General features: G+C 45.4%; 2 protein-coding genes across 6 annotated transcripts in view; one reads left to right on the top strand and one right to left on the bottom strand.

Moving 5' to 3' along the window:
* The window catches only part of Kansl1 (KAT8 regulatory NSL complex subunit 1), a 121,376-nt gene extending 111,788 nt beyond the window's left edge, over nt 1-9,588 (top strand). For 3 of the 4 annotated variants that reach the window (XM_028780454.1, XM_028780453.1, XM_028780455.1), the window contains 8 exons: nt 119-301; nt 752-940; nt 1,288-1,436; nt 5,300-5,421; nt 6,414-6,471; nt 6,674-6,786; nt 7,340-7,592; nt 7,862-9,588. In XM_028780454.1, coding sequence (XP_028636287.1) covers nt 119-301; nt 752-940; nt 1,288-1,436; nt 5,300-5,421; nt 6,414-6,471; nt 6,674-6,786; nt 7,340-7,592; nt 7,862-8,089 — 1,295 coding nt within the window. In that variant the 3' untranslated portion in view covers nt 8,090-9,588. The remainder of the gene's footprint in view (nt 1-118; nt 302-751; nt 941-1,287; nt 1,437-5,299; nt 5,422-6,413; nt 6,472-6,673; nt 6,787-7,339; nt 7,593-7,861) is intronic. The other variant, XM_028780456.1, reaches the window with a different exon arrangement.
* Nucleotides 9,589-10,965: 1,377 nt separating this feature from the next.
* The window catches only part of Mapt (microtubule associated protein tau), a 97,454-nt gene continuing 90,911 nt past the window's right edge, over nt 10,966-17,508 (bottom strand). For both annotated transcript variants that reach the window (XM_028780590.1, XM_028780591.1), the window contains one exon: nt 10,966-15,002. In XM_028780590.1, coding sequence (XP_028636423.1) covers nt 14,787-15,002 — 216 coding nt within the window. In that variant the 3' untranslated portion in view covers nt 10,966-14,786. The remainder of the gene's footprint in view (nt 15,003-17,508) is intronic.

Below are 17,508 nucleotides of genomic sequence, written 5' to 3'. Positions count from 1 at the left end.
AAGAGTTTGATAATAATATCCCATTTAGGGCTAAGTGCCCATCTCTCACCCTTTAAGGACAGAGGAGGCCAGTAATTAGGCTCTTGGACTAACCTGCAGTGTTTTATGTTTCTTACAGATGTTCCCACAAGCCTGCACTTCCAGAGTATGCTAAAGTCTCAGTGGCAAAACAAGCCTTTTGACAAGATCAAACCTACCAAAAAGTTTTCTCTTAAGCACAGAGCAGCCATGCCATGCAGTCTATCAGATCCAGTTCGTAAAGACAGACACAAGTTGGTCAACTCCTTCCTTACAACAGCCAGTAAGTTTCCAGGAACTAAGGAGTCCTCTGGAATTAGTATTGCTACAGTTTTTACTCTTGTATTTTTTTGGTTTTCTGTGCCAGTATTCTGGAATTGGGGAAAGCGTTTAGTTATTTAATACAAATTCAGCTTACAGCTTACCCTGTCTGATTGTTTTGGATGCTTTCTGATAGACTTTGGCAGCTATTTCAAACAGGCAGGACCTTAAAGGTTGAGTGAACAGCCAGGAGCAATATGATATGGGCAGGTTGACTTCTGAAACCTGGTGTTAAAATTTCTATTTGTGACTCCCTGTCCCTGTCCTAGCTATTGTACCATTAACTATAAGGTTGAGTCCCAAACTATCCTGCTGCCCTGAATATATAACCTAAGGAGAACGGAGGAGCTCAGAACTCAAACTAAGATTTGAGTAAATGTATTTCACAGCTCTTTTTTGTTCCCCTCTTCAGAGCTGCCCCATCACCAAACACGGCCTGACAGGACCCACAGGCAGCACTTAGACGATGTGGGGGCTGTGCCCATGGTGGAGCGAGTGACAGCTCCAAAAGCAGAGCGCTTGCTCCACCTCCCGCCATCTGTGCATGACCCAACCCACAGCAAAATGAGATTGCGAGATCACTCATCTGAGAGAAGTGAAGGTACGGCCAGGCCCGGCACCTCTACCTGCATTGGCACTTGCTCAGAGCTTTCTGGGACAGCCCAAGCTTCTCTTAAACCCTCTAACACAAGCTTTGCCCATCACTTTCTAGAAAGGCCTAGCAGGGGTCACTATTGCTTCTGAATGCAGGTCACTTCTTACTGCTACAGTATCTGCCTAGTCCCCTATTTCCTATCAACTAGTTTGCTGCAGCTTTTTTATCCTGTAGGCTAAAAAAGCATTTTTTGCCTTTAGTGTGTATTGCTGGCATTCCTAACATATGTTAGAAGTTGAACTGGTTAGCCATTTAGCCATGTATTTCTCTCTTTTCTGTTGATTTTTTTTCAGTGTTGAAGCATCACACAGATATGAGCAGTTCGAGCTACTTGACAGCTACCCATCATCCACAGCACAGCCCCCTGGTGAGACAGCTCTCCACCTCATCAGACACCTCCACACCCCCCAGCTCTAACTCACAAGTTGCATCCAGCACGTCTGTAAGTACCTGAGTGGAGTTGATAGGACATTCTCCAGATTATAGGGCACTCATAGTAGCTCTAGAGACCAATGTAGATACTTGACCCCCAACTAAGTTTTCTTAGAGTTGTTTTTCATAGTAAAAAGTGGTGGATCTCTCTGCAAAGTCATGGGTAGACAGTTGTTGTAGAGGCCAGGCTGGTGGTGCTGGTGCTGGCGGTAGGGGTGGCATGTTGCTGGGTTTAGTTGGTTGATTTTTGAGCAGGAGAGTACTTGGATCTTATCCATAGTTGGCATGGTCTGACCTACAACACTCAGTCTAGAGACAGGTTTTCTGAAGGTACTCTTTGGGATCTGTTGTCACCCAGAACTTGTATACCATGGCAGCCTAATTTTTTTAGGCCAGGAATTGAACATGGGAAGAAGTATGAAGGAGAGCTATTTTTAGACATCCAAGAGTACACTTTTCTTATTTCTCCTATTGATGTATGGCAGTGGGATGCTAAGAATGAACAAGGGAAAAGGTAGCATCGATGCTTTTCAGGTACACAGAGCAGAACTATGCAGCAGGCTACTGTGGCTGTATTTATACTTAGTATATGCATAATGGCCATTTAAGGCATGCTCCCTACTTACACTGTCAAATCCCATCCAGGAAGTTATTTGCATCGCCATTCCAGACATGGTCTAATTAAAGTCATCCAACAATCCCTTATATGGTAATTACAATAACAAGTGTTAATTGTACTTGAATGATAAAATCTGTTGCTGTGATGAACACTTGCACTACTGATCTTGATGGTACAGGTCTGTAATTCTAACATTCAGGAGGCTGAAGCAAAAGAATCAATAGATATACATGCTATCCCATTTAAATCTATACTGTCCTTTGATAAATAGGTAGCATTATGAATCCTGATTTTTATGGACATGAAAACTAAGACTTCCCAAGGTTAAGTGTGTTCCATAAGGTGAGGCAGTTTAAGGGTGTGATTGTGATTCACACCCTCGTAGTCTGACTACAAGGTCAGCTCTCACCAGTGCATCACACAGCCTTGGCCTGAGATGGGGTGTTAAGAATCTCTGAGCTCACAAAATGTGCTCACTGAGCTCCTGGAATCAGGTACAGATTCAGTCACATTGTTCTTTGGTCTTAACAGATCTCTGCCTCTTCCAAATACCCTTCTTCCTCCACCTTCTCCTCTCACAGACTTTGTCTGAATAGGTGTATAGTATTCCTCAGACACTCTGCCAGACGCTGCCAAGGGTTTCACATTATCAGATGGAGATTAATGAGAGATTAATTCTCATTTTTTAAAAAAATAAACCTCAAACTCTAAGGTCAAGGACTTGATAAACTAGTATATTTTTTTTTAAAAATCTGTCAGCCCTGATGAGTCTGGAGAGTGCTGACCTAGACCTTAAGCCATTTAGAGTTAAACTTACTAAATACAGATTTTATGCATAGCATGCTAATGTTCTAGGGCCCCAGCCCTTTTTTGACAAGGTTCCTCTATGTAGTCCTATAGCTCACTGGCTCAAAATTCACAGAAATCCTCCTGCCACTGCTTCCCAAGTGCTGGGGTAAAAGACATTTGCCACCACACCCGGCTCCTTTCGGTTCTTACTGCCTCATTTACTCAGTCAGTCATGATTTTTTAGATAGTAAGCAGAGTGATATGCCAAATTTAGGTTGATAAGCAGGGTGGTAACAGGACAAAGGGATTTAAGGCAGGGGCTTTTAAGGTATTTTGTAGCTGTGCTTCACAGGGATCATTGCCTGTGTTAAAATTATCTTAATGGACTTTAGACAAATTGTGATTGTTTTGTGTGCATCTTGAAATCCAGTGGATTTTAAAAAAAATACTTAGCAAATTTTAAAAATCAGACCTAGTAGCACTTAGGGTAAAATTGAGCAGGAGGAACATGAGTTATCCAGCTCGGGCTACATAGTAAGACCACCCAAAAGATACTAAAAGTAGAGGGGGAAAGACCAGATTCTTCCTGTTTCTTTCTGTTGTGAATGAGTGCTAGCAGATTGGGGTGTGGAAGCAGAGAGTGCAGGCCAGAGGCCTGAGAAGTTTGAAAGAAATACATACCTCTTTCTAGCGGGCGCTTCATTCTTGACTTAGAGAGGAAAAAGCTGTCTCTCTCCCAAGGCGCCTTGAAGATACATTTCTTGTGTGAATCATAGGACTTAAGCCAAGAGGTGACAGTAACAGAAGCCTTTGGGTCACTAATGCTCACTTGTAGAGCTCAGCTGGAGAAGGTGTCCAAAAATCTCAACCATTTTAGTTAAGCTATGACCTAAAATTTGTGAGGCCAGTGACTGACTGTCTAGTCGTATTGATATAGGAGAAATTTTAAAATATGATGGTCTGAAATCATTCATGACACCATCTGAAATTCTCAGTGTCCTAACATAATGAAATGGATAGATTAGCTCACCTTCCAAAGAGATATAGTAGTTGGTTAGGGGTAGTAGCTTATCTTTCTCACTAACCTCTCCCTGTGGGCTGACCACCTCTTGGGTGTTTCCAGCTGTATATTGTTGCCATGACAACATATTTGTCATCCCACTGTTTCCCTATGGCCTCTTACAGCTCAGTTAACAGGCTGTTTCAGGATAAGGTATTTACTCTCTGGGCAGAAGCAGCTAATAGAGTTTTTCTTCTGTCTGGGAGACTCAGTCATTTGGCTCTCTGCTTTATTCACTCTGTTTGTTGTTTTGTTTTGGTGTTTTGTTTTGTTTTTTATGTAGCTCTGGCTTTCCTAGAACTTGCTGTGTAGGCCAGGCTAACCTTGAACTCACAAAGATCTGTCTACATCTGCCCTCTCAAGTGCTGGGATTAAAGATGTGCAGCACTATACCTGGCTTTATTCATTCTTAGTTTCCTATCTACCATAGATTCCCAACTCTGCTTCTGCTATTGGACCCTTGAAAGTATTATTTCCTCAAAGATTTAAAGTTCTCACCTTATGTGGAAACACATCCTTTTGGGGTGGGGGGTGGGAGCTATAGACAGGTCCTTCTTCAATTTCCTTTCACTCTTCTCTTTCCCCAAAATAATAGAAAGATGAGAGTTATGTGAGGGCTGAGAAGGTGGTTGGTACAGACTTAGCTGAGGAGTTGAGATCTTCAAGAGGAAGGTGTTTTCATGGCAGCTAAGGTAAGATGGTTTGTTAAAGTGGGATTACTCTTTGAGCTTCTTTTCTGGTAAAAGAATTCAATACTTTTAATCTAACTAGTCACCATTGTTCCAAGAGCAGCTCTTAACCACAGAGCCATCACCTCTCCAGCTCTAAAACAAGGAGTTTAGATTTTAAAAGAGAAATGTTAAAGCCGGGCAGTAGTGGTGCACACCTTTAACTTGGGAAGTAGAGGAGGCAGCTGGATCTCTGTTTGAGCTAAGCCTGGTCCCTAGAGTGAATTAATTCCAGTCCAGCTAGGGCTATATAGAGAAACCCTGTCTCAAAAACAAACAAAAAATGGAATGTTAGTAGAATGAAGTAATAAGGAACTCCACCAACACCACCACCACCACAAAATTGCCTTAAAATCTTGGATACCCACCAATAAAAATCTAACCATTCTATTTCCCCATGAACCCATGAAGGAGAAGGATGGCCAGGGAGAGTGCCTTGTGAATGGGATTTACTCCTTGGGGCCGCCACACACATGGATGGACAGACACACACACACATGCTACACACATGTACACCCCAAGAACTCTGCTCCCAGAGACAGTCTGTTTAGATATACACTTGTTGCTGTGGCCACTGCTACCCAAGGACCTGTGTTCATGGTCATTCTGTCATATGACTGATGGTTTTAAATTTGTAGCATTGTACCTCCTTTGAAGCTTAAACTTTTGTCTTACAGCAGCCAGTGAGGAGGAGAAGGGGAGAGAGCTCATTTGATATTAACAACATCGTCATCCCAATGTCTGTTGCTGCAACAACTCGTGTTGAGAAACTGCAATACAAAGAAATCCTTACTCCGAGGTATAAAGAAGCCCTATTCACTCAGCAGCTCCTCCTCTCTTCTGTATTTCCTTTCTCTTCTGACCACATAGTCCCTAGAGTTGTTAAAAGAAGGGTCTGGGGCCAGGTATGATGGTCCATCCTGGTTCTCCAGAGTGCACTGTGGGCTATAGGTCTGGACTTTATTTCTAGAAACAGCAATAAGAAGAGGTATCAAAAGACATGGTAGCTCATGGTTGTAATTCCAGACATTAAGAGGCTGCAACAGTTCAAGGCCAGCCTACGCTATAGAATAGACTTCAGGGGTTTTTGTTGTGGGGGGTAGCTGGGAGGGAGGTTGTTGTTTTCAGTGGGAGTAGCTTCTTAGTCTTAGCAGTTGGGAGACTGAGGCAGATGGATTGCCATGAAGTTTGCTGCCTGCTTGGGCTACATAGTAAGAGACTCTGTTTCGGCTGGGCGGTGGTGGCGCACGCCTTTAATCCCAGCACTTGGGAGGCAGAGGCAGGTGGATTTCTGAGTCGAGGCCAGCCTGGTCTACAGAGTCAGTTCCAGGACAGCCAGGGCTACACAGAGAAACCCTGTCTCGAAAAACCAAAAAAAAAAAAAAAAAAGAGAGAGAGACTCTGTTTCAAAAAAGCAAGAGCAAATAGGGGGTGGGGAGGGGTGCCTGATAGGAATAGAATCATTTCTGTTATTGTCTTTTATTCCATTGTATGAATCCACCAACCCAAAGGTCAAACCTGGCAGGCCACTATTTCATTTATAAGCCTCTGTAGGAAAGTTCAAAGATTATATTCTTTCTATATGATATGAATCAACTAATATTCAATACTGTTTATTTAAAATTGAGCTTGACAGTCTTATCAGCCTCACCTCTAACAGCTCTAACAGCTGCTTCTGTGATTCTGTTTCTGGCCTTTGTGGGTGTTTGCATGTGTTGCTTCATTTAGAGATAGGAACACCATAGCCTGCCTACAATCCTGTGATTTTTTTTTTTTTCTTCCTGTTTGCAGCTGGCGAGAGGTTGATCTTCAGTCTCTGAAGGGGAGTCCTGATGAAGAGAATGAGGAGGTAATACCATATTTATACTGTCTTGGAGGAACATGCACACCCACCCCAACTATGGTTTCATACACTCAATGCCTTAAGACATAAGGGGTTTCAAATGCAAGCTCATCATATTCTGGTTTTGACTAACAGCATCTACAATGTTGTGAGACTGATTTTAGAATGATTCTGGAGATGAGAGATTGATGAAAGTGCTTTGTTGCAGATTGAGGACCTATCAGATGCAGCCTTTGCCGCCCTGCATGCCAAATGTGAGGAGATGGAAAGGGCAAGGTGGCTGTGGACCACAAGTGTGCCACCCCAGCGACGGGGCAGCAGGTAATGGGTGGGTGTGGGTTCCCAGTATCTACTGAGAGAGGGAGGATGGTAGCCACAGTAAGAATGATTAAACGCCTACTGGTTGTCATAGTGATTTAGCCATAGGAGTTTAGAAGGCCTCGGAAGTTGATCCTCTCTTGGTGGGGACCGGTTTTACAATCTTAACTGTAGACGGCTCAGTGAGTTAGAAGTGCTTGTCCACCAGGTCTCACAGATCATTCCCTTACAAGAGTAGTCGGAGACCACCTATTTTTCTTTGACTTGTTTTCAAAACCTAAACTAGTCCCTATTGTAAATTCACTGGGCCGGGCTGATAGTTGCTCATGGCTCTTAGGTGTCATGTTATAGACCTACCTGTGTAGGTAAAAGCGGGAACAAGTACAGTTGAGGGATCTTAAAAGAGTACCATTGCTGTCAGTTCTGTTTGTATTAACTGCATTGGTGTAGATGCCTTTTTTTTAATAGCTCCTCTAACTACCCCTACCCCAAAAAGAAACAGAAATGGCTATGACCATGTCCTCATTTACTCATTGGTGTATTTCTTGGCTTATAGGTCTTACAGGTCATCAGACGGCCGGACCACCCCTCAGTTGGGCAGTGCCAACCCCTCCACCCCACAGCCTGCCTCCCCTGATGTCAGTAGTAGCCACTCTCTGTCAGAGTTCTCCCATGGTCAATCTCCTAGGAGTCCCATTAGCCCAGAACTGCACTCAGCCCCTCTCACCCCTGTGGCTCGGGACAGTCTGCGACACCTGGCCAGTGAAGACACCCGATGCTCCACACCAGAGCTGGGGCTAGATGAACAGGTGAGGGGTATCTCCTTTGAAGAGGGCAAGATATGAGGTAGAACTGGGAGGGGGCAGCATGTGTGAAAATTAAGAGTTTTCCTCTCTGTTGTTTTAAAATGAAGTGTGGTTAATCATTGTTCCTGTGGTATCCCACCTTGGGAGCAGTCTCCCTAAACTACTCCCCAATAATACTAAACAGACTAGTCATAGATTGCAGGCTGCAAGTTTGAGATCAGGGCCTTGGCGCTGGAAATTGTTCATTAACAGATCATCGTGTCTGTCCACAGTCAGTCCAGCCATGGGAACGACGGACCTTCCCTCTGGCCTACAGTCCCCAAGCAGAATGTGACGAGCAGCTGGATGCACAGGACACGGCAGCCCGCTGCACTCGCCGCACCTCAGGCACCAAGACTGGCCGGGAAACAGAGGTGGCACCCACCTCGCCTCCTGTTGTCCCTCTTAAGAGTCGGCATCTGGCAGCAACAGTCGCAGCTCAGCGCCCAACTCACAGATGAGCGGGAAATGAGACTCTATACAGACTCACTACTATTGGCATTAAAGCTTCAGAAATCTCTGCGTTTGATATTCAAACATCATATGCTGGAAATTTTCACAGTTTTTAGTGAATTTAAGGAATTTAGATCCTCCTTTGGTTGGTTTGGTTTTGTTGTTTGTTTTCTTGTTCTGTTTTCATGTCACACCTGAGCACTTCCTCCAGTTGGCAGACAAGTTCAGGAAGACACCCTGCTGGCCTGGTCCTGCATATCCTCTGCACTGTTGGATCACTGGACTTCCACTGTTAGATGACCACCCCTTTCCCCTGCACCTGTGGGGTAGGGTGGACCAGCCAAATGGCAGCAGGTAGAAAGCTCCTGATGAGCATGGCCTCCTTAGATTAGTTAGGGTGGGATAGAGCAAGAGCAGTCTGGGCTCTTTCCTTCACTCCAGTCTGTGGCTTGGCTTAGCTCTGGTTGGTCACCCACCCCCTCCTTGGTCTTCTAGGATGGAACACCCTTACAGCCAGCCTCTTTGCTCTGTTGGTTAGCTCTGTCACTGAGCTCTGGGCCAGCAGGATAGCTGGCTTCACCTTGTCACCTGAACCTTGAAAGCCCATTTTCAGTTTCACCTGCATTTGGTCGTCCATCTTGGCTCCTTGACTGCAGTGCCCTGCTGCAGCTGCTCAGGTCACCCTGCCCTACCTTCCCCAATTTTTTCTCCCTCCATGCCCTCACACAGATACGGTAGTCCTTCCAATCAGAGCTTCTGTGACCCATTCCCACTCCCCTACAAACTAGGAAGTCCGTGGATTACACATCATCACTTCTGTATCATGTTTTCACTGAGTAGTTGACATGTCGTGTCTCCTTCACATCCCCGTCAGTCACTTAGACTCCCCCTTCCCCGCACCCCTTGCCTGTGGAACACTGTCGGGTCCTAGCTGTGGTTTCCATCGTTCCCCATGGACCTCCTGTTACCCTTGTGCCTGTCCTATGTATAATCACATCACCAAAAAAAGGGGACGGGGAAAGGAATGTTCTTTTTCTGCCATTTTATAATCGTACAAAAATAGTAGGCAGACTGCTTAATGGTTGGGGTTTTTTCACAATTTTCAACATTAGTGATTTTTTTTCTTTCTGTTTGCAAGTTAAAAGGTTTGTCATTGTTTCTTTAAACAACAATAATGCACCATATCCCTATGCATAAAGTGCTTCTTCTATTTATAAGGTTGAAAATTCTGAATAACCCTTTTAGCATTGTAAAAAACAAAAACAAAACAAAAAAACCAAAAAAGACAAAAATTTAAAAAAACTTGTATTTTGTAAATATTTTCTTTTCCTGCTTTGAGCTGTGTAATGGCAGCGAACATGTAGCTGTCTTTGTTCTATAGAAATGCTTTTCTTCAGAGAAGCTGATCTTTGTTAATGTCTTGATTCTGTTTGCAAAGCACAGACTAGTGCTTAAAAAAAAAGGAAGAAAAAATGAAAAAAATAATAATAAAAAAAAGATACAGAAAGTTGTGTCAGGCTTTTCCTGAGACACTAGACTGTGTGTCTGACAGACCCACAGAATGCTGGGGCTGCATTGCTGAGCCTGGGCAGTCTCTCAGTCCTGGAACAAGTAAGAAGTACCATCTGTTATTGAGTGAAAACAGTTGATTCATTTTCTCATTCCTTCCTCTGAGGTCAGTAGGGTAGAATCTCAAACTCTGTCCAGTGGGGATTCTTTCTTCTTACCAGTCAAACTTTGAGGTGTAGCAATCAATGAAAGTATATAGTTTGCAGCTGGGCGGTGGTGGTGCATGCCTTTAATCCCAGCACTTGGGAGGCAGAGGCAGGTGGATTTCTGAGTTCGAGGCCAGCCTGGTCTACAGAGTAGCCAGGACAGCCAGGGCTACACAGAGAAACCCTGTCTTGGGGGGCAGAGGGGGAGAGAGATATAATGGACTAAAGCAGCTGTCTGCAGAGGCTAGGCACTTTGGGGGGAACTGAGGAAGACAAATTGGAAATCTAAGGATTTTGACCTTGATATAATTACTAAAGAACTCGGGAGTAAGGGAGATGGCTCTATGAAGTGCAGGATGAGACCCTAATTTGAATCTGTAGTTCCAGTTCCATCCTATGTGAGATGGGAGACTGAGGCCAATCAATCCCTAAACAGCTAGGAGGCCAAATAACATGGCACATGTAGGAAAATAATGTCTGAAAACAAGCGAGGTGAATTGCCTGACACCCGAGGTGGTACTCTGGCCACATGCCATGGCACTCAACAAGAAATTGGGGCTGAGGATGGGCTATTGCTTTGTTAGTAGAATGCTTGCCTAAGTGTGCATGCAGAAGGACCCTGCATTGTGCACCCCTGTAATCCCAGCACTCAGGAGGATCAAGGCCAGCCTGGGCTGCATGAGAGACCCTGTCTCAAGAAAATATGGGTTGTTTTATCTTTGCCTTTGTAATGTTGTAAGCAAGAAGCTGCCCTATCTCTAGCAGAAATATTCCTTGATTTATGGTAAGATTCCAAGGTACAAAGGCAGCAGTGCAATTGTGTATGCATGTTGGAGTTTGCAGCTTATTGGCTTGAGTTTATTTCAGCCCCAGTCCTCTACACTTAAGTTCCAGAAATGAAGGATCTCATATATCCCACACCAAACTTCTTCAGTTGCATGAACGGGCGCAGACTTTGGGAGCTCTTGAATGCTGCCATGTAAGTTCAGCCACAGAGTATTAATTGTCTGTGGGTAGTATGCCAGCAGCAGAATGTGAGAATGAACCAAGAAAGCTGTCTCCAGTGTCTGCCTTGTACTTTCATTTCCTGATCTGAATTTTCTAAGTGGGAAAAAGAACTTGTAAACTATTGTTTTCTTGTACTTGGAACTCATGAACAGAGATTTTGTTTAATCAGAGTAATAACTTTATTTCCAAATTCACTTTTACAGCAACAGTCAGTGTAAATCATTTGTTAAAACACAATACACTATATGGACATTCACAGACAGGAAGCTAAGCTAAGATGATTCGTGTCCCTCCCCCCACCCTCAAAATCACCAAAGAAATCATGGGACTTGCAAGCACTGGAGATCATGCCCAGCACAGTAACTGCACAGGCTACAGTCCATCAGGAGGGTGAGACTGAGATACTGCCCAAAGTAACCCTTTCAGAAGCCAGAGAGAAGTTGGAAGGCTCATAAAGCTGCAGACCTATAGTTGATTACCACCTCCACCCTCATCCCCACTTACTTACTTTCCTGGAGAACAGACGAGGATAAAGGAAGTGGTCTTGGCCACTGCTGCTAGTGTAGGCTATGGATCTGAAGTCGATCCAGAGGTGATGCTGATGTGCCAATGGATTAGAGGGAAGGAAGCCAGGGTTTCGAGGAGGCATTGACTGGGCTCTGGACACCACAAGAAGGCAGCAGGCAAGAGCAGTTCATAGATTTCCTACACAGACCTGAGAGCTGCGCCTGGCTGGGAGGGCAGGGACCTATCTGGCTGCCTCTGCCTTGCCTGTCCATGGGACAAGCCTCCAAGTTCTAGCCTTATGGCACCTCTTCTCTCTAGCAAGTGGTCAAAATCATGAATGGGGTTACAAGATGGCTTAATGGCTACACTCCAAGATTTCCCTTTGCCCATGTGAATTATCTTACCATGTTCTTCCTCCCACCCCTTCCCCCACAACACAAGCAATCTCAAATGGGATACACTCTTATTGAAGTCAATTTAAATGGAACTATTGATAAGTGGACTAAGAGCTTGGAGGAACCAGGCAAATTGTATACCCTATCTAGCCCACCCAAAAACACTGGCTCTGGAGTGGAGAGGCATAGAAAAGACAGGTGTCAGGGCCCTGGGGGATTGTCCTCTTTGAAGTAACAAGCCAGAATCCCTTTGTAAACTGCCTCTCAGCATTGACCAGATCACTCCAAACCATGATTTTTGGGCTGACTGCCCTACAAGAGAATGGCAGAGTACCCCACCCTCCATTCAAGGACAGGAACTTCAGGATGGGTAAATGGATGCAAGAGAAAACCACAACAGGTAACCATGATGAAGGTAACCGTCAAACCACACTTCCTTTTCCTCCATCGGACTCTTCACTTCTATGGAGAGCTAAAGTCCATCAGCAGTGGGGCGCTCTGGGCACATAGTTCTTTAGTGGGAAAGGCTGGCTGTTTCCTCCTATAATCCACATTGTCCTAAACAGTACCCAAGCCAGAAGTGGCCAATCTGGGCCTAATCTTCAAAGGCCTAGTCCCTGCAATTGTAGGAGGTCATGCAAGGTGTGGGGGAGGGGAGGCTGACACCTTAGAAATGAAGTCTCCTAAGATGTTCCCTTCATCAGTGGGGCAGTCCATCCCAAACCCTATGGTGAAGAGGCCAAGGCTTGAAGAGGCCCAAGCCTATCTACTAGAGAGTCATGGAATTTCTAGGGCCACAGCTCTCCCTGCTGGTACTGGTGTCCTTTTCTCTTGTGATGCAGGAGTTCTTAGATGTCTTTCAGGGCTGCTGTGAGACTTGAGTTGTGATTAGAGAGGACCATCTTCACTCTACAAAACAGGCCAGCCACAAGCTCTCCCTGACAGGTGGAGCCTGCTGCCTCTAGCTGGTCCTGTGCTTCAGGCCTTAGTCAATGTCATAGACCTCCAATGTCACAATCCAGTGTCTGTGAGGTCCCAGATGCAGAAGAAACCCTTCAAAACAGGCTGTCCCAGCAGGGTAGCACTGCCCTGGCCTGGAGCCAAGTCAGGAAGGAGACCAGTGATATCCAGGCCCTCCATACCCTGTGATGGGCTGGAACCTTTCGACAAATATTTCAAGATACATGCGTCCTTTTTTTTTTTCTTTTTTTTTCTTTTCTTTTCTTTCACTATCATAGTCACACTGGTGAACCCAGACAAACAGACAATCCAACTACATCGCAACAGGGTGCAGACAGGAAAGAAAGGGTTGCATCTACGGAGATGGCTGACTGCTCCAGCAGGGCAGGCAGCACCATTTCCATGGGACCAGAGGAAAAACATTTCAATCAAGGGGTATGATCCCCAAACTGGGGTGTGGGGACTGAGTACGTGCATGGGGACTTAATGGCGGCTGAGCTCTGGGAGGCTAGCAATCACAAGCTGGGGTGGAAGCGGAAGACGGGAGAAGTGTGGCCCTGCCCTGGGACTCTTGACTGTTCATACTGACGCCAGGACATTGACACCTGACTTGGCTAACTCCAGTTCAACACAGGAAGGAGTCAGGCATAGGAGGCAACTGTTAAAGTAAAAAAAAGCAGAGGTGTCCAGGGTCATCCAGGCACACACTGGCTCCCATCCAGGATGGGAGGTGATGGAGCGAACCAAGCAAGGCCGGAAGGTTCCTTGTGGGAGGCACACTGGTTGGATTCGTGGAACGTAGGACTAGAGACTGAGGCCCAAATCTTTGCCTTCCCTGGACCCCATCCCCTAGTGAAGAGCAGGTATTGCCCATATCTACCCAGGGGCCAGGGATGGAGCTGGGGGAGGCTGGGCACTCAGGACAGTGAGACATGATGTATGGACAGCAGTGACTGGCTTTCATGGCGGACGTGGGCATGATAGGACAAGTAGAGGGGATACAGTGGCTGTGTGAGGAATGGGAGGCCTGGGACCCACATCCCAGAATATCACCCCATCCCTCACACTGCAGAAGTGCCAGAGGACCAGGCTTGAGAACAGGCAGATGTCCCCCAAGAGGCACAAGTCCTTACAAAGAACTGGTTAGCCCTAAAGTCCCAGGTCTGTATGGTGGCCAAAATCATGGCTGTAGTTCCAAACTTCAGAACTCAGTAAAGCAGGTTTTCCTGTGTGAGCAAAGGGAAGCTCCTCAGCTCAGGACCTCCCACCCTGCAGGGAGGGAGGAAGAAGCCAGTGCACCGGATGTCAAGATCAGCCTGCAAAGATCCAACCTACAAGGTGCCACCTTCTGGCCGACCTTCCTTCTGCCCACTGCCTCTTCAGAAGGGGCACACACCCCCACTGTACCCCACAGTGCTTCATCAAGTAGGCATCTGTGTTAGCTAAGACTGTTGCAGGCAGCTGGGGCTACCTGTGCTTCCCAAGCTACTTGGCAAGGAACTAGTGTCCCCTCCTCCAACCTATCTTCCTCACCTCTCTCCCTTGACTCTCCTAGGCCACCCATCTCTCAGCCTTTGCTGTTCAGTCCTCACTCACACCCACACAAAGTTCACACCACCTGCCTAAGGCTCCACGAGCACACCAAGCCTCACATCTTTCATTGCTGCCGCTGTCCCTATGCCCCTAGGATGGGGCTGTGGGCAATTAGTTGCCCTAGTCCCTCAGCCACTCCCCAGAATCAGCCTCCAGCGCCTCCTTCACCCTCTAATACACAGAGAGGAAGGGTTGGGGGGGGGGAGGAAATCAATTAGCAATTGCCCAAGGAAATGTTGGGATTTTTGGCCATGTCTTTACATGTTTTTTTTTTCCTTAAAAATATTTTATTACTAGCCCACAAATCAATTTGGAAAGATGAAATTTAACTTTTTCCCATCACTGATTTTGAAGTCCCGAGCCAAAGCCGAGCCACAAAAGCAGGTTAGGTGACAAGCCGGTTAGCCTGTCTATGAGGAGCAGCGGGGAGGGCAGAGGGCGAGGGGCCAGATCATTCTTTTTTTTTTTTTTCCACACTCTCATGATCTCTCTTCTCTCCATGATTATTGCCTGCCCTGGGGGCCTGATCACAAACCCTGCTTGGCCAAGGAAGCAGACACTTCGTCGGCTAGTGTGGCAAGCTGTGGTGAGTCCACCATGTCGATGCTGCCCGTGGAGGACACATTGCTGAGGTGCCGTGGAGATGTGTCCCCAGACACCACAGGTGACTTGTACACGATTTCTGCTCCGTGGTCTGTCTTGGCTTTGGCATTCTCCCTGAAGGTCAGCTTGTGGGTTTCAATCTGCAAGAAGTAGAGGGTGAGATGAATGATAAAGCTCTACACACCAGAGTTAGTCTGTGGTGGGAGGAAAAATTCATTCATTCATTCATTCATTCATCCATTCATTTGTTCATTTTATTTTTGTTTTTTATTCTTTTTTGTTTTGTTTTTGTTGTTGTTGTTGTTTTTGTTTCTCTGTATAGCCCTGGCTGTCCTGGAACTCACTCTGTAGACCAGGCTGGCCTCAAACTCAGAAATCCACCTGCCTCTGCCTCCCAAGTGCTGGGATTAAAGGCATGCGCCACCACCGCCTGGCTTGTTTTTTATTCTTAAGACAGGGCTTCTCTGTGTAGCTCTGGATGTCCTGGAATTTGTTTTATAGACCAGGCTGACCTTGGACTCAGAGATCTGTCTGCCTCTGCCTCCCAAGTGCTATAAGACACCCCGTATGTACTTATTCTTGAAACAGGCGCATATGCCACCACACCTAGTTTATGTAGTGATAGAGTCAGCCGAGGGCTTCCTGCATACTAGGAAACCATTCTACCAACTTACTGGCTTGCATCCTCAGGGTCACCACCCTACTTGTTTTCATTGTTTTACAATTAGCAATAGTTGTGCAAGGTCATCCCACACCTGCCTGCCCAATGACAGTGACCTTGCTTCTGTGTCCTTTAAATATTCCACACATATAGAAACAGACATGCATGTGCAAATAAACACATGTCTACTTAACCCATATGGGAACAATATACACAAGACTTTGCACTTTGCTTTTCATACTGGATGCTTGCTTCATTATTGCTCATTTCATTTTTATTAATTAATATATCTATTTGTAAGGAAGGATACCAGTATGTAGTTCTGGTCTGCTTGGAAATCACTATGTAGACCAGTCTGGTTTGGAACTCCAGGAGATCTGCTTCCTGACCATAGAGAAATTTTAATTCAGCAACATGGCTGCTCTGATCATATCCAAAGACCTTCTAGGTCTGTGTAGTCTGGCTGGAATACAGACAAGCCCTTAGTACACACCTTTAATCCAAACAATGAAAGTAAAGTTAGTTTGTAGAAGGAAGCATGTTAGCCGGGCAGTGGTGGCGCACTCCTTTAATCCCAGCACTTGAGAGGCAGAGGCAGGCGGATTTCTGAGTTCGTGGCCAGCCTGGTCTACAGAGTGAGAGGACTACACAGAGAAACCCTATCTCGGAAAAAAAAAAAAAAAAAAAAGAAGGAAGCATGTTTGAAAGTGATGTCTAATTGAGGGGCAGATGAAGTGATGAATCAGAGGAAGACTTGACAGAATGAATTAGAGACAGGATACGCCCAACTCTCACAGGAAGAGAGAGAAAGGAGAGAACTTAAAAGAGCAGAGGAAGAGAGAGGGAGGAGGCAGTTTTACCACAGGAGTCTTACAGAAACGGGTTCAAGAGAGAACAAGCTTAAAACAGACTTCTAGAGTTAGTTTGAGGCCAAGCAGGGCAATTCAATGAGAATTGGAAAGATATCAGTTCGAATCAGTCAGCTTTGGAGAGTAGTTTTGAGCCAGAATAGCTGAGTTGAATCAGCCAACCAGAGTTCAGAAAGAAAAAGAGAGAGCTTATTCAGCAGTAAATCTCAGAGGCTGAAAACACTCTAGGGCTAGATTATACTGTATGGAGGCTAGAAGCTTCCAGTTAGCAGACTGAGGCAGTCAGCCTATGAGATAACAATTACTACAGGAGAATAAAAGTTACTTTTTCACTCAACTGATGGGATTAAAGTAATATGCTACCACACCTGGCTGTATGCTGTATGTCTAATTTTTTGACGTGTGTGTGTGTGTGTGTGTGTGTGTATTCCTAGAGCATATAAAGAGATCAGAGGGGACAACTTGTGGGCATTGGTCCTCTCCTTCTAACATCTGGGTCCTGGGAACCAAACTCAGGGCATCAAGCTTGACTGGAAGCAGCTTTACCCACTGATCAATCTCACTGGAGTAGCTTGTTGTTTGAAGCAAGATATTACTATTAATCCCAGGCTGGCCAGGAACTAGCTGTCCCCCAGTCTCTCAGTTGCTGGGATTACAGGTGTGTACCAGCAAGGTTCAGGCTTAATATTTTGCTATTCCACAGAGTACTTCTTCATGCCAATGGCTATACCACTGCAACATCCTCTGCATCAGAATCTAACCCTCTGTTGATACAAGTAGAGGCTCTTCCATTTTTTTCAAATTACAAATAATGCTCAGTATGAATAACCTTGAGTGACCTCACACATCATTTTACATGTTGTGTTTAAGTTTATCCTACAAATGTAATGGCTATCTATCATCTATCTATCACCAGTGCTGCTTCGGATAGAACCCATAGCCTCAAGCATGCTAAGCACACACTCTACCGTAAATGTCAGATGTAATTGTCTTGAGGTTTTCTGCCTCAGTCTGCTAACCTAGGCCTAGTCCTGGAAGCTTCTAGCCCCTGTACAATCTATCTAATCTAGGCCTAGAATGTTTTCAGCCTCTGAGACTTACTGCTGAATAAGCTCA

Source organism: Grammomys surdaster, unplaced genomic scaffold (genome assembly GCF_004785775.1).
Source record: "Grammomys surdaster isolate TR1022 unplaced genomic scaffold, NIH_TR_1.0 371, whole genome shotgun sequence".
Lineage (NCBI taxonomy): Eukaryota > Metazoa > Chordata > Mammalia > Rodentia > Muridae > Grammomys > Grammomys surdaster.
Note: the sequence above shows the minus strand (reverse complement) of the source record. Positions and strands in the feature narration are given on the sequence as shown.